We start from the raw sequence: 22,067 nt of genomic DNA on the forward strand, positions 1-22,067 counted from the left end.
GTGCCGATGTGTCCTCGCTCGTCTGATACGATGCAGGACCTGTGAGTGACGTCACAGCGTGATATGGCAGAAGCTGGGCGTTCTGAAGAGAAGTGGATGATACTTCTCGTCAGAGCGCCCAGCTAGTAAAAGTATTAAAAACGCCCCGATGTACGCACATAATACACGCCCACTTGGACTTTTACTTTTAAACACACCCACTTGGACTTTTGCAAGCCTCATTTGCATAACTACAAAAATGGTCATAACTTGGCCAAAAATGCTCGTTTTTTAAAAATAAAAACGTTACTGTAATCTACATTGCAGCGCCTATCTGCTGCAATAGCAGATAGGGGTTGCAAAATCTGGTGACAGAGCTTCTTTAAGGTATGTTTGATGCCTTTGCTATCTATGACGTCCCACCACCAGTAAACCAATAAAAGACCACAACTTGAAATTGGTGTAAAGACCACAGCAGCCATTTATTAAATACACAACTTTATGCAATCAAATAGCATAACCATAACATATCAAAAAACACTCCATAAATTAACATCCTGCACTATTCCGCAAACATTCTCCTGTTAAAGGATCCTTGAAGGCACTTGAGGCATTATATTTAACTCCATCCTTTCCTTGTCAGGTCTGGAACTTATTGCCCTACAGCCGTACTGCACCTAACCTGAGGGCACCAACCATCTCCAAGACCTCCCTTCCTGGGGGCCCTGCCTATCAGGAATGTATGAAAAACCAGGTGGGTAACCATTCCCCAGCCCCTCCAATACTACCCAGGGTTAAATGCCCCGAGTACTTTACTAACAATATCCTATGTTGTTGTCCTTCTTCCCATTACGTGCCTTCAAAGACCCCTCCTCCTACCGCCACAACATTAATGTGTGACACCTTATACATGAACGTCCCTCCACAACAGCAGGGCTTTTTCCAAGCCATCTTTAATGCCCAGGGTCCACATGTCTAACCCCACTTCATTCAGATGGACGCAGTCCGCTCAAAGAAAGCCAACCTCAGCCCCCTCCAACTCGCTATGACGCACCACCACACCACCATTGCGAGCCACAAATTTTCCCACAATTTTGTTAACCTTTGCCTTGGCCCAATTCAAACTCTGCACCGAACGTGCCTGCCGCCAAACCCTGCAAGCAACAATATCTGACCAAATAATGATCAAGCCAGGAAATGATGACCATAAGCGCAAAAGATCCAATTTGACATCCCGCATCAGATCCCTAGACGACCTTATTCCCAAATAGTTTCCTCCAAGGTGCGCGACCAAAATATCTGGCGCCCTATCTAACCCTGCATAAAACTGGAGTTCCGGCAACAACCTGCACCACAGCATGCCCCACAAACCCAACCATCTGACCTGAACCTCGGACTGGTCCAAGCCCAACTGTCGTCCAGCCGGACGAACATCAGCCCGAAAACCTCCCCAGTGTACGTATGAGTGCCCCATTATCCAGACCAAGCAGGGGCCCGCACCTAGAACAAAACACAAAACAATAATAAGGTAACAAATCATTCCCCACTTTCAACATAACTCACCCCCACCGCCTTAAAGCAAATGAGGCCTAACATAAATCCTATATCTGTCTGACTTCCACTTACCTATCTTCCTGACCATCTCCGGGATAAACCAAACCTAGCTACTTCAGTAGCTGCGCCAATTCTAAACGAGTGAGAGCTATACCCCACTTCTCCCCTACCAGACAACAGGATGCATTTTTTTAAAACCTGCGCAAATTGATATTTTGACAAAGACAGACCATCTGCATGAACCAACAAGGATGCCGGCCCCTCAGGCCTAACCGCAACAAACTCTTGAAAACAGCGAACCGGGCATACCTTCGACCCTGGTAACTCATACAAGCGCACCAAAAAACCTTTTCCCACTTGATCTGTCTTTGATCTACGAAGCAAGCATGACATGCAGGACCCATCCCATTCAACATCCGCGAACAATAAGCCCCCAGCCACATGCTTACTTGCTGACACCAACTCTGATATCCTGAAAGCCCCAAAGAAAGCTAAAGAAAAAGCCAGCGTAAACAAACGTACTTCAAACCCTGACACACAAACAGCCTTTAAATGCTTACAAATAGCTTCCAAAAGACCAAAAGATACCGGCTTCCTATGATCCCTAAACACGGAACCCCTCCTGAAACCCTTCATTGCTTGTCTGACCAAAAAGGACTTAGGCACGTCCTCCTCCCTCCGTCCTGATTTTAAACCAATACGCTAATGCAGACAAACTCCAAGCGATGCAGAAACCCCATCACTGTAAGAATTCCCTATAAAATATAACAAGCAAGCCAGCCGATCCGAACAACCCACCTGCGCATCCTTCAACAAATCCTCCCATACCCACCATACTGCACTGTAACTCTTCCACGTAACCGCACTAACTAACTTCCCAATGAGCAACATTGCCATAGTCATACCAGCTTCCAAAGATCCTCCGGGCAAGCAAGGCCATGAGTCTCTACCCCCGGCCCCAGCAGACGAAACATGTCCCACTGTTGACGAGAAAGACAATCAGCCATTGAATTAAGCACCCCTGGAACATGAACCGGCACAAAATGTGAATTCAACACCAGCACCCTCAAAACCAAATGTCTCAATAATCGCACGACTGGTGGAGAATTTGCCGTCTGCGCATTAACGACCTGAACCACTCCGAAGTTGTCACATACAAAACACACTCTCCTGTCCCTCAGACAATCCCCCCAAAGCTCTGCAGCCACCACAATCGGGAACAATTCCAGCAAGGCCAAATTACGAACGAAACCACATTCACGCCATGCACTTGGCCAAACACCCGCACACCACTGCCCCTGGAAAGATGCCCCAAAACCACAAGCACCAGATGCATCTGTAAAGAGCTCTAAATCCACACTAGACACCGACCTATACATGAAAACAGACCGCCCATTGTAGCTTTGCAAAAACTCCCCCATACCAACAAATCCACTTTAAACTCACAAGGCAACCTAATGAAATGATGGGGAGAATGAATCCCTGCGGTAGCACTAGCCAACCGCCTACAAAACACCCGCCCCATGGGCATAATCCTACATGCGAAATTCAAACGTCCCAACAACGATTGCAAGTCCCGCAACTGGATCTTCTTCCTGCGCAACACTCGCCACTAACTCTCTCAATTCCAGCAATTTATCTTCTGGCAAACGACATTCCATTTTGTCCGAATCAATAATTATCCACAGAAATTTGATAACCGTCGTAGGTCCCTCAGTTTTCTCGGGCGCCAGCGGTACCCCAAAATCAAGCGCAACCCTTTCCATAGTATGCAGCAACCCCGCACACACATACGTAGCCGGCGGACAGATAAACAAAAAATCATCTAAATAATGCAGCGCTGATTACACTTGCGCCTCACGCCGAACCACCCACTCCAAAAATGTGCTAAACATTTTAATATAAGCGCAGGAAATGGAGCAGCCAAATCGGGAGGCAACAATCTACGAAATACCCATCCTGCCAACAACAACCTAACAAACAAAACTTTCTGGGTGCACCGGCAATAAACGAAACGCGGCCTCAATGTCAGTTTGTCAGTGAGCCCTTCCCATACCGACCGCTGCATCAAAGGAAGTGTAACTAACCGCGCACAGCCCGCAGCCAATTCGCAAACGTTCGAGGAATCAAGCGATAACGACGCCGCTCCTCTTCCTCCTTTTTACTCTCATCCGGTTTCCACCGGTCAAGGTTAAACTTTTCCAGTGGCAATAAAGCAAAAATTTCCACATATTCATCCTTCCATATCTTCTCTCTAATTTCCGCTTTCAAATGCGCCCCAAGCAGGCCCTCAAAACACACATACACCTCTCCTTTCGCAGCGTCAGCCAAACGAACATCATCGACAACTTTCTTGGACGCACATCAACAGCCTTATCCACCTCCACCACAGCGCCCGCAACCTGATCCACCTGGCTAGCAACCGCAACCCCCGCTGCAGCCACATTTCCACACACCTCACTAGCAGCGATGTACACCCTCGCTGGAGACATCTCCCATACACTTAGCAAAATATTCCTGCATACCCTTTAAAAATATATATGCATATGAGCCATAGAAAACATACCCCCCACATCACCCCCACCCATCCCCGGCACCACATCAGTGGTAGACTTACCCGGCCGTCCCTGAGGTGACCTCCCAGCGGCCGTAACCATGGATCCAGTTGCTCTCTCCCTCAATCGCGGCGTTCCAGGGGGTTGATGGTCCGGCACCACTCTCTCCCCGCATCTGGCTGACATCCTGGCCGATGCAGTCCTAGGCCCAGCCGACACCGGGCTGTCCTCCGATTCTTCTTCCTCCCGTTCAGGCGGGCAAGATGGCCGCCGCCCCCCCATTCCGGAAGGGGCGCGACATCACTACAGTACCCGGACCGGGTACTTCCGGTCCCCATCGCACGCCTCCCTGCTCCTGCAGGAGGCGAACCGATCCTTCTCATCGAGCCCGCCCGCTGCTTCCTGCGGGCCGGGCATGAAGTCCCCTCCTCCGTCTGCTGAGCTCATCCGGCACTCGGAACATCGGCGCCGGGCCGTCACATCCGGTCCCGCCGTCACTTCCGGCCTTATCGTTGACGACAGGAGGAGGGAAGATGGCTGAGCCCCCCCCCCTTCTGCCACCTTCAATCCCACTCGCCTGCCGGGATTCCTCCAAGACCTCCTAGACCCTGAGCATGGCGTTCGCTTAGGACCCGGAGGAGGAGGGTCACTGGTGGGGCTCCCACGGCGCCGACGGGACTGAGGCTTTACCTCAGATCAAGGCCTCTCCGGAGGCCTCGAACACCGGCTCCTGCGTCCCTCCACACTCAACGCTCCTGCCGCTGGAACAGGAGGAAGAGCCCCAGAAAACAGCTGCTCCAGCCATCCAGGTCTGTGCTGAAGCGCCGTGTCTCTGATCCTGGCCATAATGGACTCCAAGGAAGCATCCATGATCAGGTAAGTGAAATATATATATATATATATTTTATTTTTTTAAATACTGCACTGTAATATACAGAAAATCTTTCTTCTGTTGTCCAGCGGGAAAGAGGGCTGCCTCTATCCCACCCGGACTTATATACCACATACTCCTCCCACCACCTAAAGATACATTCCTATACCAGCCCCATTATGCTTAACCCTTTAAATCCCTGTACACTTAGCCTCACACTTAATAGCCTATACCCAAAACACCTTGTCATGCGCTCTCTCCATTACGGCTGCGCCTACATTACGTTGGGCTTACTTTCTGGTATATAAACCAAATAAACGCAGTGATAAATTAATGGAATAATGTAAGACTATGTTCACATTTGTATTGTGGCTTCCATTGTGCTGGATCAGTCGTACAACAGATACCTCCGGCGCCCGACCTGTCAAATTTGCTGGGGTTGCCGACGGAGGCTCTGACCGAAGTGTGAACACAGCCTAAGTAATTAAGTGTATATTACAGATATATATATATATATATATATATATCATAGTTGTATAATAAGTTTAGGACGTATTTTTTCTTGTAGGTTCACCTAATGGGCTATTGTAGACTACTCTTGCCCGATTGCAGCTTCCCTGTATGGAAATTAGACACGTGACCCCAAAGTGCAAACTAAAATGAGCAAGTTTTCCGTGGATCAGTTTCAGTATAAATCCGCATTATAATGGGAAAATCTAGCAATCTGAGCGACTTCGAACGAGGCATGGTCATCGGTGCTAGACTAGCCGGGGCCAGTATTTCAAAAACTGCCTTCCTTGTGTGGGTTTTATAATGCAACGATGTCAAGAGTATATCAATCAATGGTGTTATCGACAAAAAACACCCAGTAAAAGGGAATCCTGTGGACGTCACCAATTCATCGACGAAAGGGGTCAACGGAGGAAATTGTTCTGACGAACAGGAGGTGCACAGTCAAGCTAATTGCAGCCAAATACAACGCTGGCGCTCCAACTAGCTTTTCCGAACACACAACTCGCCGTTCCTTAGCACGGTTGGGCGATAACAGCAGATGACCAATTTGAGTGCCATTGCCGTCTAAGGGAAACAAAAAGGCAAGACTTCAGTGGGCAAAAGAGCACAAAAATTGGATAACTGAGCAGTGGAGACACATCGCCTGGTCAGAGGAATCCAGATTTCTGTTGCATTAAAGGTGATGGAGGGTCAGAAGCAACATGAATCGATGAACTCTTCCTGTCAAGTGTCAACAGTTCAGGCTGGTAGGGGTTGAGTAATGGTGTGTGAAATGTTTACTTGGCATACCCTAGGTCCTCAGATACCTGTGAATGGATGATTGAACAGTAGGGTTTACCTAAGCATTGTGGCTGACAAGTTCATTCCTTCATGACAGCTTTTTACCATATGGCAGAAAGACACTTTAGCGGCAACTATGAGAAGTTAGGCTACAGTCAGACGAGCGTCAGCAACCTCGGACGTGAAAAACAGTTTTTTTCACGTCCGAAGTACACCCGTGCGGGACGCGTTGTCACGGATCCACCATATGCTAGAGTCTATGGAGGGATGCGTGACACCCAGTAAAATAGGACATGTCCTATTTTTTCACAGACCCTTCACACACTCGTGTTAACGGTGCTATTGAAATACATGAGTCCAGGTGACAGCCGTTGTATTAACGGACGTTACATGGACGTGATACATGCTCGTCTGAATGAGCCCTTATTCTGTCTGCATGGGCCAATAATACTGCAGAATGATTTCAACACCTAGAGGAATCTATGTCACGATGGATTTCTGAGGTTCGGAAGGCCAAAGGAGGTCCAACGTGCTACTAGATGGGTGTCTCTAACAAAGTGGCCATTCAGTGTTTATAGCATACTACATATTTCTGCAATCATTTCCTAATGAATAATTGGCCCTAATAATAGTGCTAGCCAAAGTGTCAAAGCCCTAATACACTGTAGGTGCAGCATTTTGCTGCCTACTTCCCTGAAGTCATATATGACTCTAGTCTCAGCCTCCTGGATTATGTCACAGGATTATGTCACAGGTTACCCCCTTTGTTTTAAAATACCTTGTGGGGTGCACAGTCACTGGTCACTAGTTACTAGACTTCGCACTGGAACGTAAACACAATTACTGGATACGGGACACACGAAAACAGGATACAGCTAAGGAACAATTTGCAGAACAGACATGGGAAGATACAACAATGCTCAGACAAGGAGGAAGAGGGCAGGGAACTTTTTATAGTCCACGGTGCATTTGGGATTGGGTAGGGACAATTTAAATAGTGCATGTGCTGGCCATTTAATCACACCCTAGAGGAAGCAGAAGAGAGCTGCAAACGCGTGTGCCGGCGTCTCTGGGTGGAGAGACCCCGGCAAGCTCTGAGTGTCCTGCAGTCGCAGCTGCTGGTGAGAAGGACAAGCCGGCGTTCAGGGACCGCAGGCATAACAGTACCCCCCTTATGCCCCCTCATCTTAGGTCCAGAGCGTAGGAGGAACTTCTTGATGAGAGTCGGGGCATTTATGTTCTCTTCAGGCTCTCAAGACCTCTCCTCAGGACCAAACCCTTTACAGTCCACCAGATAGAAAGTCTTCCTTCCTACCTTCTTGTAGTCCAGGATCTCCTTTACCTCGAAGTCGTCAGAAGAACAATTGTAGAATCAGGAGATTTGCTGTAATGGTTCAGGACCACAGGAGGGACACATGGAACGAGTTGGGAATTTTGAGGGTAGGAGGCAGCCGAAGCTTATAGGACAGAGGTTTAATTTGTTGTAAAACCTCGAAGGGACCGAGGAACCTGGGAGTGAATTTGAGGGAAGAGATCTTAAAATGTTTTTTTGAATACAGACCTTGACTCCGGGAGAAAACTGATGAGGAACTTTTCTTTTTTGGAATATCTTTTCATGCGACCAACTGCCTGAAGAATCGCGGACTTGGTTTGCTGCCAAATGTGAAGAAAACTCCCGAAGCAAGAATTGGCTACAGGCACTTGAGACATAGCTGGCGCAGAAAGAGAAACTCGTGGGTGCTGACTGTATACAATGAAGAATAGGAAAGAAGCAGTAGACTCACTTGTATGGGTATTGTATGAGAATTCGGCCCAAGGCAGAAGCTGTACCCAATTGTCGTGTTGAACTGAAACAAAATGATGAAGATAATTTTCTAGTATTTCGTTGATCCTTTCTACTTGACCGTTAGACTGTGGGTGATAAGCAGGAGAAAATTCCAGCTTCACATCCAAAAGTCTACATAGGGCTCTCCAGAACCTGGACATCAATTGCACATCCCGGTCAGACACAATATGGAGGGGTAGTCCGTGAAAACGAAAGATGTGCTGAATGAAAAAACTTGCCAGACGAGGAGCTGAGGGAAGGCCAGTTAACGGAATGAAATGTGCCATCTTGGAAAAATGGTCCACCACGACCCAGACAGAAGGAGGCAGATCAGTGATAAAGTCCATGGCGATGTGTTGCCAAGGAGCATCAGGCACTGGCAGAGGTTGGATCAGATCAGCAGGTTTGAAATAAGAAGATTTGTTTAGGGCACAGATAGCACAGGAGGAAACATAGTCCAAAACATCTTTAGGTAGCAAGGGCCACCAATAATGACAAGCAATAAAGACCAGAGTGCCCAGCCAGTTGGGAATTATGCCCCCAGTGGACAATCTTTTTCCTATCAGCAGGACGGACAAAAATCTTTACGGGAAGGATGTCCCTGATCTGTAGAGGGTTTACAGCAACAATCCTATAAGGATCAATAATTTATTTAGGACTTTCTCGAGAGTCGTCAGGCTCCAATGATTGGGATAGGGCATCGGCCTTAATGTTTTTGTCCGCAGGGTGGAAATGAAGAAGGAAGCGATATCTGGCGAAGAACAGTGAACATCTGGCTTGACGGGGATTCACTCGCTGTGCAGACTGCAAATATATAAGATTTTTGTGATCTGTGAAGATGATGATGGGATAAGCAGCCCTCTTCAGCAGATGTCTCCACTCTTCCAAGGCCAACTTGACAGTAAGTAATTCTCAGTCCCCAATGGAGTAGTTGCGCTCAGCAGGAGAGAAGAGTCTTGGCCTTACCCTTGGAATTGCTTTGAAACAGGAGTGCTCCAGCACCAATGGAAGAGACATCAACCTCCAAGGAAAACTAACTTGTCACATCAGGCTGATGAAGAACTGAGGCCGTAGTGAAGGCGCTCTTGATGCTGGAGAATGCCAACTCTGCCTCAGGGCTCTAGTCCTTAGCGTTCACTCCCTTCTTCGTAAGAGCTGAGATTACAGCAGTAAGGGACGAGAAATTTGGGATGAACGGACGATAAAAATGAGGGAATCTAAGAAATGTCTGTATAGATCCACTCCAAGACGGACCTCACTTTTTCTGTATCTATTTGAAGGCCACGATCAGAGATAATATAGCCCAGGAAGGACAAGTATTTATTTTCAAATATGCACTTCTCGAGTTTAGCATATAAGCTGTTCCACCTTAACCGCAACAAGACTTAGGGTACATGCTTCTGATGCATCATCAGATCAAGATGTCATCCAGATAAACCACCACACAGACATACAGAAGATCACAGAAGATGTAATTCACAAACTCCTGAAACACTGCTGGAGCGTTACATAGTCCAAAATGGCATTACGAGATACTCGTAGTGACCGTCTCGGGTGTTGAATGCGGTTTTCCATTCGTCACCCTTGCGGATCAGGATATAGGCCCCACGTAGATCCAGCTTAGTGAAAACACGAATCCTGTAGAAGAGCTCATAGATAAGCAGCAAGGGGTACTTGTTTTTGACCGTGATTTGGTTTAACCCACGGTAATCGATGCATGGTCGGAGTGATCCATCCACATGGCCTGGGTTTCAGGCAAGGAGAAAGGATAGACCCATCCATGAGGGAGTGAGGCTTCGGGGAGCAACTCAATAGGGCAATCGTATGGATGATGAGGAGGAAGGACCTCTTGCTGAAGTCGTAGCTAGCATACTGTGGAGGTAGTCCAGAGAGCGACTGAGGCAGTGGAGAAATAGCAGGACGAACCTGAGGCAGGCAGCGGTGAAGACGTTGATACCCCCATTGGAGGATCTCTCCGGAATTCCAATCAAGGACTGGAGCGTGCTGGCGAAGCCATGGCAATCCCAGCAGGATTTGGTTAATAGCATTGGATAAGAAATAAAAAGCTATTAATTCAGAATGAAGGACTCCTATCTGTAGTCTCAGAGGTTTGGTGATAGACAGGATAGGGTCCGGCAGAGGTTGTCTATCTACAAAAGCGACCTCCAGAGGTCTCTCCAGAGGAACTGTGGCCAAGGGGAGACGGTCTACTAAGTCCTGCTGGATAGAGTTGGCAGCCGCTTCAGAATCCAAATAAGCAGGAACAGAGTGCAATCCTTTAGGCTGGGTTCACACGACCTATTTTCAGACGTAAACGAGGCGTATTATGCCTCGTTTTACGTCTGAAAATAGGGCTACAATACGTCGGCAAACATCTGCCCATTCATTTGAATGGGTTTGCCGACATACTGTGCAGACGACCTGTAATTTACGCATCGTCTTTTGACAGCTGTCAAACGACGACGCGTAAATTGACTGCCTCGGCAAAGAAGTGCAGGGCACTTCTTTGCAACGTAATTTGAGCCGTTCTTCATTGAACTCAATGAAGAGCAGCTCAAGATTTACGAGCGTCACAGACGCCTCGCATAATACGAGGAGGAGCATTTACGTGTGAAACGAGGCAGCTGTTTTCTCTTGAAAACAGTCTGTCTTTTCACACGTAAATGCCTGCTATCGTGTGCACATACCCTCACTGGTGAAGATTGACACAGGAATAGAAACTCTGGGAGAGAATTTAGTAGTCAGCGTCGATTCATCTAAGATTGTCTCTCCAATCAAGATTAGGTGCTGGAGTTTCCAGGCTTTTGAGGGCATTGGCGCACGAAATGTCCCATGTCACCACAGTACAGACACAACCCAGTCGACCGTCTGTGCTGCCGCTCCTGGTCAGACAGACTGAGTCTGTCTCCTTGCACTGTCTGCCCTGAGGTACAACAGGACAGGGCAGTAGAGGCCTTTGAAATCTGCTTATTAGAAACACATATACATGCTTGAAGCTTGTATTTTAGCAACTACAGAGTAAGGCCCCATGCACACGAACGTAAAAACGCCCGTAATTACGGCACGTTTTTACGGGCCCATGGACATCCATTGGCCATGGGTACCTCCCCGTATGCTTACGGGAAGGTGTCCGTGCCGTTGAAAAATCTAGAACATGTCCTTTTTCTGGCCATAATTACGGCACGGGCAGGCTTATAGAAGTCTATGGGGCTCCCATAATTATGGGTGACTACGTGTTTGCACACGTAATTACGGGAGCGTTGCTAGGCGACGTCAGTAAATAGTCACTGTCCAGAGTGCTGAAAGAGTTAAACGATCGGCAGTAACTCTTTCAGCACCCTGGACAGAAACTACCGATCACAATATAGATCAACCTGTAAAAAAAAAAAAAAAAAGACGTTCATACTTACCCAGAACTCCCTGCTTCTTCCTCCAGTCCGGCCTCCTGGGATGACTATTCAGCCCATGTGACCGCTGCAGCCAATCACAGGCTGCAGCGGTCTCATGGACTGCCGCGTCATCCAGGGAGGTCGGGCTGGATGTCGAAAGAGGGACGTGTCACCAAGACAACGGCCGGGTAAGTATGAATTTCTTTTACTTTTACTACGGAAAGGGATGTCCCTTCTCTCTATCCTGCACTGATAGAGAGAAGGGCTGTCGATTAGTGCAGTGCAATTTTGCATAGAAAACGTGCCCGTAAATACGGGTGGAATACTGGTGACACCGGACCCGTATTTAAGGGCACGGGTCCGTAAATACTGGTGCAATACCGGTCGAATACGTGTGACCAAGGACCCGTATTTACGCCAGTATTTACGGGAGGACAAAAATACGTTCGTGTGCATGAGGCCTAAATTAATGTTATTTTATCTCATTGAGAACTATAAAACTAAGCCTAAATTATGATCTTAATATAAATAAGTGCTGTGTTCCATCTGCCTTTAAAAGTCATAATATTCGTTTTGCTCACACAGAAAGTAAATAAAATATACACCCATATTTTAAGACCATTTACTCAAAATCCCAAGTCAAAAAATGAAACATGTCGTCATTCTAGAAATATAGAATTTATATATATATATATATATATATATATATATATATATATATATATATATATTATATTACCCTTTATTAAATACCCTTTTTTTATTTTAAGTTGTTAATATGTATAAATTGTATTAAAAAAAAGTATGTTTTATATTATATTATTCAACACACTAGAAAATAATTGTTAAGAAGTAGTACAAATAACTGATGTGTAAGATTATTGCAGTAGCAGCAGAAGTGACCCACGCATGCTGCAGGCTAAAGGCCGTGGGAGAGTGAAAATTTTATATTCATTACAGGACATAGTTCAGTTGGTTCGAATCATGGGGGCAGCATACAGATGTGCCATGTGTGCTGGGAAATGCTGATAAAAGCAACACAACTTAACAGAAGGAAAATGAATATCACATCACAAGACCAATATCACAACTTTACTCTTTCACATAGCTAATCATGACAAATACACATCAACACTTGCATGTCTTGATCACCTTGACAGAAAAGGTAGAAAACAGTGCTACCATTTTATTACTACTTGTGAAATGCTTGTTGCTTTAGGATTTTTTTTTTCTGTTCAAAATTCATTGACCTGAACAGATTTATGGATCATAGAGCATTCAATGTCCTGTTATCTTAGCTTTCCTGTGAAGTCACTTACAATTACTGCTTATAAGTGCCATCTTGAATAATTCGTGACCACATCGGTCTCGGAGCTCACTAAGCTGCATATAAAAAATAAAAAAGTTCATGTGGTGCTAAAGATATTTATAAAAATTCCAATGTTGGTAAGCAGCACAACAGATGTGCAGATGTCATTTCCTTTGCCTTCTCTGCCTTTGAATCCAAATGCCTAACCTTTCTTCTGGAGCTCTAGGGAAGCCTGCACAGATCGAAATGGTAAGCCATGCAGAACTTCTCCACCGTAGCACGCTTGCACCGGTTTCGGCTTCTGGTTTCACCAAAGACGAAGCCGATCGGGTGTAGCCAGGATTTCTACACGATGTGTTTTAATTGACGAGCGTTTTTAAGAAGTTTATTTTTTATAAGTACAACATTAAAAGTTATATTATTCCACAGAGTCCTCTCTTCTTTTGTGTTTTCCCTATAGAGAAATTGCCTTTATTATAGAGGGGGCTTCGGGGGAGAAGTTGAGAATAACTTACACTTTTACTACATAGGCTTCTGTAGAGTTCTAGTATAGGCATTTGAATTCAGAGGCTGAGAATGAGAAGGATACTGTTAAGGATCTGCCAGGCACAGCTTCTGTATCCACGCCCATAGGTAATCAGTCTGCACCTGCTTCTATGTCTGTGAGACTGACTCCATCTTCCACCACTCAGGATGGCAGGCTTAGGAGTGGGAGAGCCTATCACAGCCTGGCCAGACGGAGCTAGCTCCCGCCCTCTGTCTATTTATACCTGCCTTTCCTGTTCCTCCTTGCTTGTGATTCTTCTCTGTTGGTTTCCTGGCCCTGCTGCAGCTTCTTGAACTACTTGTCCCTGCTTCGTATTGACCCTGGCTTACTGACTACTCTTCTGCTCTGCGTTTGGTACCTCGTACACTCCTGGTTTTACTCGGCTTGTTTACTACTCTTGTTGCTCACGGTGTTGCCGTGGGCAACTGCCCCGTTTCCCTTTGTTCTGTGTTTCCTTGTCTGTTGTCTGTCGTGCACTTATTGAGTGTAGGGACCGTCGCCCAGTTGTACCCCATCGCCTAGGGTGGGTCGTTGCAAGTAGGCAGGGACTGAGTGGCGGGTAGATTAGGGCTCACTTGTCTGTTTCCCTATCCCTGTCATTACAGATACGATATCTCCACACCGGTTATGGTGCTATCCAACATAGAACTTTCCGGAGGATGCTGTTTGAACATTGGGAAGTCGCGAGATAAGTAACTGTAGCACCACATTAACTTTTTTTTATTCTGTCTACGTTGATTATTGAGCTCTGAGACTGATGTTTAATATGTTCTTACTCTATATAGTTTGTAGGGAATTATTGCTCATGTTGTAGCTATCATACGGTTTTATAGATTTAGTTTGCTTTGTTCTTACCTTTACCTTTATTATAATTCGTTACGCCTACACATTTTTTGCTTTGTGACTATGGCTAAATGGATGGGTTATTTCTAAGGCCCTTTTACACGGGCCGATGATTGGGGCAACGGAACGAGCGTTCCCGTTCTTGATTGACTCGTGCAAAAGAGTCCAAACCAGCGATAAGAAAACGCTTGTTTATCAGCTGATCTCATCTTTAGGGTACGATCCGGCACTTGTGGTTGCCAATAACCACATAAATTTGCAGGTTATTAAGTTTGACCGTAGCCTTAGTAGAAATCATCGTTGTCGGCAGCACATGTTTCTGTGTAAACAGGGGAGGTGCTGCCGACAATTATGCAAATGCATGGGGACGAATGATCTTGTTCATCCCCATACAATCTGATGATTGCTCCTTGTAAATGGAGCTAAACTAGTGCTGATCAACGTGTTTGTTTACTGGTGGAAAAGTACATCAACACTGAAAGCAGTAGAAGGTCATCTGCACACGGTGAAGATCTTGTTGCAGATTTTGTGCTTGCTGCAGAAACAACCTTATTCAAATGAATGGAACTGATGGAACTGAAATATCTGCAACAAAATCTGCAGCACGTACAGAGGGCAAAACAAATTACTTAAGCTGAGCATGGCCAGATTTAACAGTCTAACCATTAGTTGAGTAACAGTAAAAACATCCGACAGCTCCTGCCAATGGAAGAGGTCTGCATATGAAGCTCAAAATGGAACAACTTTCCTTGAAAAATTAATTGATTTACAAATATGAAATGCAATGCCCAGCTGTATGACTAGCCTTAGATGTAGAGATAATTTTTTATCACTATTTGAGGTTTTCGACACCTCAAGCCAGGCTCCTTGAATTTTCCTCAAATTTTGGCATGTTTTCATATCACATTTGAAATGAAAACATAGGTGACAGAAATGATGCTTAAATATAGAGCGAAGGAAAAGATCACACAAGGATAGAGATGATTATCCCTCCTTAACTCTTAAGGAAACAGATTGTTCTGGCCTTCAGGAACCAATGATTTTTTTTTTTGCATTTTTATTACCACTTTTTATTACCACATTCCGAGGACTTGTTTTTTGCGAGTTACATTTTTTCAATAGTACCATTTTGGGTTACTGACAACTCATTGATTACCTTTTCTTAATATCTTTTTAGGGGAAGAGAAAAACATTGCTTTTTTGTTTTACTTTTCACGCCATTCATCCTAAGGGCTTAAATATAAATTTAATCTTTTTCGACAGGTTATTACATTTACGCTGATGCTAGATATCAGCAGTTTATATATATATATATATATATATATATATATATATATATATATAATCACTATTATTGCATAATATTTTTTATACATTTCAGTTATTTTTTAAAAAAATTTTTAGTCCCACTATGGGACTTGAATGTGCGATCCTCTGATCGCTACAATAATACAATGCAATTCTGCACGGCATCTAAGGCATTAAATGGCCAGAATTGGAGTTAGAGATCCCAACACTGCACCGTACATTTACATTGCTTCATGTGAGGTACCATCTGCCAGCATCATAAATGTAAGGTGCGGGGTTTAAAGACTATGTACACTTAAAGGGAACCTGTCACATTAAAAATGCTGACCGATCTGCAGGTAACATGTTATAGAGCAGGAGGAGCTGAGCAGATATATATATACTATTTTTTTACTAAAAATATATACTGTATAACTTTTAATTTATTAATCTAAACTTCTGCTCATTCTTTGTTTAGAAGTCCAGTGGGCGGTCCTACTCATTGATTGACAGTTATGTCTGCATGTATACTTATTTAGGGAAGACTGTCAATCACAGAGTAGAAACACCCACTGGACTCCTAAGCTCAGAGCAGAAGTTCAGATTAATAAATGACACATCATACTGTATCGTTTTTCACAAGTTATGTATGAATCAGTTCTTCTGCTCTATAACATGCTGCCCCCAAATTGGACCGCATTTTTAACGTTACAGGTTCCCTTTAAAGAATAGCAAAAACAAGCAAAGAAAAGTGTATTTATTGATGTCTATATATGGTAAAATGTCTCATCAAACTGTCATTGGTACAGTGGTTGTCAGATCTCTGACCACATGATATTAAAAGTATTTTTCATGTTGTTTGATATCAAGTCCATGATCTCTCCCTTTAAACGGTCATTGTGCTTCCTGTTACTGGCAATCACTGCATATTTTTCAACATCTGAGCTTATACAAGCCCCATCACCACCGTTCAAATAATATCCTGCCAGCGGGTGGGGAATGTAGTAATCATTGTAAAATTATGTAATGCTGTTGGAGTATATTTCCTATAATGTCTCCTAAGTGGCCCATGACTACGTTGCTCTGTTGTTATGGCTAGCACAGGCTTCAGCTGAGGCCTAGTAGGGGTACAGTAGGGGATCACTGTAATGGCACCATTCGAAGCTCCATAACTCTGGCCAAAGAGTACATTTTGAGTTTTTGCCTGGAGTAACAGCTTTCTTTACATGCTGACAGAAATACTGGAGGGAAACGCCAGAGCCTATGGGAGTAGTTTTGGCATCCGGCGTATCAGTTGTGATGGTGGACAACTCCCTGCTCAGGACATAAAAATGCTGAATATCACCGGGTCAGTGCCATACGTGCACAACTTTGTTATCAGTTGTACTTGGCTGCGGCATTAGACAATTGGCCGGACACAAATGATATATGTGTAGCCAGCCTAAGAGACATCATTTAATTCTCACATGAGAATATATTGCAATATACTATATATCAATAATATATGGATTGTAACTAAAAAAAACAGACTTCAATTGTATACATATCTTATTTATATTACACAGAGTAACAATTTACAGCATATAGAATTTCATATCAAACCATAAATAACGTACCCTGTATAACAAGATTTGGATCAAAGACAGTGACTGAAGAAATAAAAAAGCATAAATAAGGCATGCGGTATTGTTTACCTGTCTGCAGTATAACCCAAAGTCAGAGCCCCTATCAAAAATCCCAGGTTCAGTGAAGCTTGCGTCAAGTCAAGTTTCCATGCATCTGTGCATACCAGGTTGTACTATTGGAAAACAAAGTGCACACCTGTTAATTCTTTTGCCTGAATAAATGCAAAAAAACAGTAATGCAGTGTGTGTGTGTGTGTGTGTGTGTGTGTGTGTGTGTGTGTGTGTGTGTGTGTGTGTGTATATATATATATATATATATATATATATATGTATATATATATATATATATATATATGTATATATATATCTATATATAGATATCTATATATATATATATATATATATATATATATATATATATATATAGATATATATATATATATAATATTTTCAAAAGAAGATCTTGCAGCACTCTGGTAGACGGTTACAAAAGTATAATTTATTCAGTCAACATCATGAAAATGCAACATTTCAGTCCTGCAATAGGACCTTTCTCAAGCATGAGCATGCTTGAGAAAGGTCCTATTGCAGGACTGAAACGTTGCATTTTCTTGATGTTGACTGAATAAATTATACTTTTTTAATCGTCTACCAGAATGCTGCAAGATCTTCTTTTGAAAATTGTATTTAGTCCATAGGATCAGGACTACTTGCTTGGCACCCAGATATAATTTTTCCTGGGGTGGGTGCTGCTGTTTTCTTTTTTGACATATATATATATATATATATATATATATATATATATATATATATACATATATATATATATATATACACACCGCGTTCCAAATTATTATGCACATTGGATTTAAGTGTCATAAACATTTAATTATTAGTTTTTCAATTAAACTCATGGATGGTATTGTGTGTTAGGGTTCTTTGGATCATTGTAATCAATCTCAGACACCTGTGATAATTAGTTTGCCAGGTGTGCCCAATCAAAGGAAAACTACTTAAGAAGGACGTTACACATTATTAAGCAGGCCACAGGTTTCAAACAATATGGGAAAGAAAAAGGATCTCTCTGCTGCCGAAAAGCGTGAAATAGTGCAATACCTTGGACAAACATTGGATATTTTAAGAAAACGTAAGCGTGATCATCGTATTGAGAAAAGATTTGTGGCTGATTCAGAGCACAGACGGGTTCGTTCAGATAAAGGCATAATGAGGAAGGTTTCTGCCAGACAAATTAATAGGATTAGGAGAGCAGATGCTACAATGCCATTGCAAAGCAGCAAATAGGTATTTGAAGCCGCTGGTGCCTCTGGAGTCCCGCGAACCTCAAGGTGTAGGATCCTCCAGAGGTTTGCAAGTGTGCATAAAGCTATTATTCGGCCACCCCTAAACAATGCTCACAAGCAGAAACGGTTGCAGTGGGCTCAGAAATACATGAAGACTAATTTTCAAACCATGTTCTTTACTGATGAGTGCCGTGCAACCCTGGATGGTGCAGATGGCTGGAAAGTGGATGGTTGATGAATGGCCACCATGTCCCAACAAGGCTGCGACGTCAGCAAGGAGGTGGCGGAGTCATGTTTTGGGCTGGAATCATGGGGAGAGAGCTGGTAGGCCCTTTTAGGGTCCCTGACGGTGTGAAAATGACCTCTGCAAAGTACGTAGAGTTTATGACTGACCACTTTCTTCCATGGTACAAAAGAAGAACCGTGCCTTCCATAGCAAAATTATCTTCATGCATGACAATGCACCATCTCATGCTGCAAAGAATACCTCTGTGTCATTGGCTGATATGGGCATAAAAGGAGAGAAACTCATGGTGTGGCCCCCATGTTCCCCTGACCTCAACCCTATTGAGAACCTTTGGAGCATCCTCAAGCAAAATATCTATGAGGGTGGGAGGCAGTTCACATCAAAACAGAAACTCTGGGAGGCTATTCTGACATCCTGCAAAGATATTCAAGCAGAAACTGTCCAAATACTCACAAATTCAATGGATGCAAGGATGATATCAAAGAAGGGGTCCTATGTTAACATGTAACTTGGCCTGTTAAGTTTTTTTTTATTGAAAGAGCTTTTGATTTCTGTAAATATGACCTCCTGATGCTGCAAATTCACCAAATTACCATTTTAGTTCTCTTTACAACTTTTAAAATGTTTTGATATTTGTTGTGCATAATAATTTGAAACAGTGCATTTTGAGTTTTTTACTTCTAAAAAAAAAATCTGTTATCATTAGGAGATTTGTTCAATAAAATTTGCATTATACTCCAACGGTTGATGGCATGAAGATTATACTGACTGTCATTTGCATCGACTATTTAGGAATATCAGCGAAAAATAACATTTGCATAATAATTTGAAACGCGGCATATATATATATATATATATATATATATATATGTGTGTATATATATATGTGTGTATGTATGTATGTATAAGTATATATACATACATATACATGTATGTATATATATATATATATATATATGTGTGTGTGTATGTATATATATAAATATATATTAGAAAGAAATTCTGGCATTACTCCCAGAATAAATGCAAAATTCACTCTTATTTATTTCAGCATACATGGTGTGACGTTTCACTTTTTCACTTATTCTGGGAGTACTGCAAGAATTTATTTATACTATTGAAGATCCTTGGATCAGGATGATTTGCTTTCACCCTGCTAATTAATTGTTAGTGCTGCTGCTTTCTTTCAACTATATATATATATATATATATATATATATATATATATATATATATATAGCCATTTAACAGAATTAGCAAGTATCTAACCATTAAGTATGCAATACCATATAGAGAAAGGTAGCGTGATATATATCTTACTTTTTGATGCAACTTTTTGGGTAAATATTTTTAAAAGGTGAGAACAAGTTGGGTCTGTAAAGAAAGCAATATATATATTTTTTTTAATAACTCTTATGCTTTCAGCCATAATTTTAATAAATATAAATTAAATGCTAATATAGATGTACTCTTCAATGGTGTATAAAAAAAAATACAACTTGCCCTACAAATCATGCAGCTAGGGCAAAATAAAAATAATAAACTAATTTTGACCACGTGGTGTAAATCCACCCAAAATGTTTTGTACAGTCATAGGAAAAATGTATTCTATGTTTTTATTTATTAGGACCTAAATAACAATTATGTGACAACAGATTTCAATATGAAGTCATTTGTTTCCAAAGAGTAAACCAACCTTCAGAAACCAGGTTGGAAAATATAAGTACACCCTTCCTACTTCCACAATCATTAAGGCCCTGTTCACATCTGCGTTCCATGCTCTGTTAGGTACCTCCGTCGCAGATTTCGTTTATTTACCGGACAGAATAGTGCAGCATGCATGGATATGTAACTATGTGACCCTTTCCCTACCAGGGACGTATATCATAGGTACTGGCGGGAAGGCACTTCAGTAGCCAAGAACGTATCTGATACGTTCTTGCTACTGACTGCTGTAACTTAGGCTGGATTGTAGCTAGGGCTTTTAAACAAGCCCTGGATCGGAGATCTACCTACAATCTAGATCAGTTTGAAGTGAGAGCTGAAGATGCTCTTAGCTCTAACTTGCACCCGTGTTTCTAATGGCTATAACTCAGGCTGGATCATAGCTAGAGCTGCGACCCCGGGCTTGTTTGAAAGCTAATAAATTTAGCTCTAGCTATGATCCAGCCTAAGATAGAGCAGTGGAAGATGCATATATTTTCAGCTCCCATTTTGGGCTGTGTGGAAGAGCCTGTACGGCTGTAGATGACCCCAGTGGTAGGGGTAACATGAACGTTTCTGCATGTTATCATCCCCTTACCAAACAGAGAGCATACTTGCTCTTCAATTGTCACATATGGGGTGTCTTCTTTTCAGAAAAAGAGAGAGAAGATGAGCAGTACCTTATCTAATCACCCCTCTGTGTCCATTTAAGCTGTTTATTGACTTTAAGAGCGTCCGGTTCAGGGCATCAAATAAGTTGCACAAAGCACTTGCACCACACACAAACATCAAACGTCTGGATCCCCAGATGAAGGCAAGTACGCCGAGGGTGGACGCCAAACTGTTGCTCTGTGTTTATACTCTACTATGAATCAGTATGGCCTCTTTTTATTGTCTTCACTATGAACTGTTTATCCCCTTAAAGCTATTTTTTTATTTTCATTTTTTACTCCCTGCCTTCCAAGAGCCCTAACTTTTTTATTTTTCTGTAAATGTAGTGGTGTGAGGGCTTATTTTTTGCGGGAGGAGTTGCAGTTTCTATTGGTAACACTTAAAAGCACCATGTAATGTACTGTGATTCCTCTATAGTTTTTTGGGTTTCATTTTTACGGCTTTCACCGTGCAGTAAAAACGACAACTTAACTGTATTCTGTGGCTCAATATGATTACGGTGACACCAAATTTATATCGTTTTTTTTATATTTTACTACTTTTAAAGAGAAAAAAAGTTTTTGTTACAAAAAAAATAGTTCTGTGTCGCCACATTCTGAGAGCCATAACTTTTTTTATTTTTTCATCGATTGAGCGGTGTCATTTTTTGCGGGATAAGCTGTAGTTTTTATACCATTTTTTGTTACATACAACTTTTTGATCACTTTTTATTAAATTTTATTTGAGAGCTAAGTTGACCAAAAAATAGTGATTTTGTCGTTTGACTTTTTTTTTTTTACGGCGTTCAACGTGCGCGTTAAATAACGCTATATTATAATAGTTCAGACTTTTATGGACGCAGTAATACCAATTTTGTTTACTTTTTTATTTTTTACATTACTTTAGAGGAAAAATGGGAAAAGGTGTTTTTTTTTAACTTTTAATATTTTTTTATTTTTTTTTCACTACTAAAAACTTAATTTCACTTTTTTTACACGGTTTATTAGTCCCCTTAGGGGACTTGAACCAGCGATCCAATCGCTGGTACAATACACTGCAATACTAATGTATTGCAGTGTATAGTAAT

At 42.6% G+C, this 22,067-nt stretch overlaps 1 protein-coding gene across 4 annotated transcripts in view; it reads right to left on the bottom strand.

Annotated features, from left to right (window-relative positions):
- SLC22A3 (solute carrier family 22 member 3) overlaps nt 1-22,067 on the bottom strand; it is a 254,671-nt gene that overhangs the window by 129,425 nt on the left and 103,179 nt on the right. For all 4 annotated transcript variants that reach the window (XR_012883206.1, XM_075862562.1, XM_075862563.1 and 1 more), the window contains one exon: nt 17,147-17,250. Coding sequence is in view for 3 of the 4 variants with exons in the window: in XM_075862562.1 (XP_075718677.1) it covers nt 17,147-17,250 (104 nt within the window). In the remaining variant the exon portion in view is untranslated. The remainder of the gene's footprint in view (nt 1-17,146; nt 17,251-22,067) is intronic.

Source organism: Rhinoderma darwinii, chromosome 4, assembly GCF_050947455.1.
Source record: "Rhinoderma darwinii isolate aRhiDar2 chromosome 4, aRhiDar2.hap1, whole genome shotgun sequence".
Classification (NCBI taxonomy): Eukaryota; Metazoa; Chordata; class Amphibia; order Anura; family Rhinodermatidae; genus Rhinoderma; species Rhinoderma darwinii.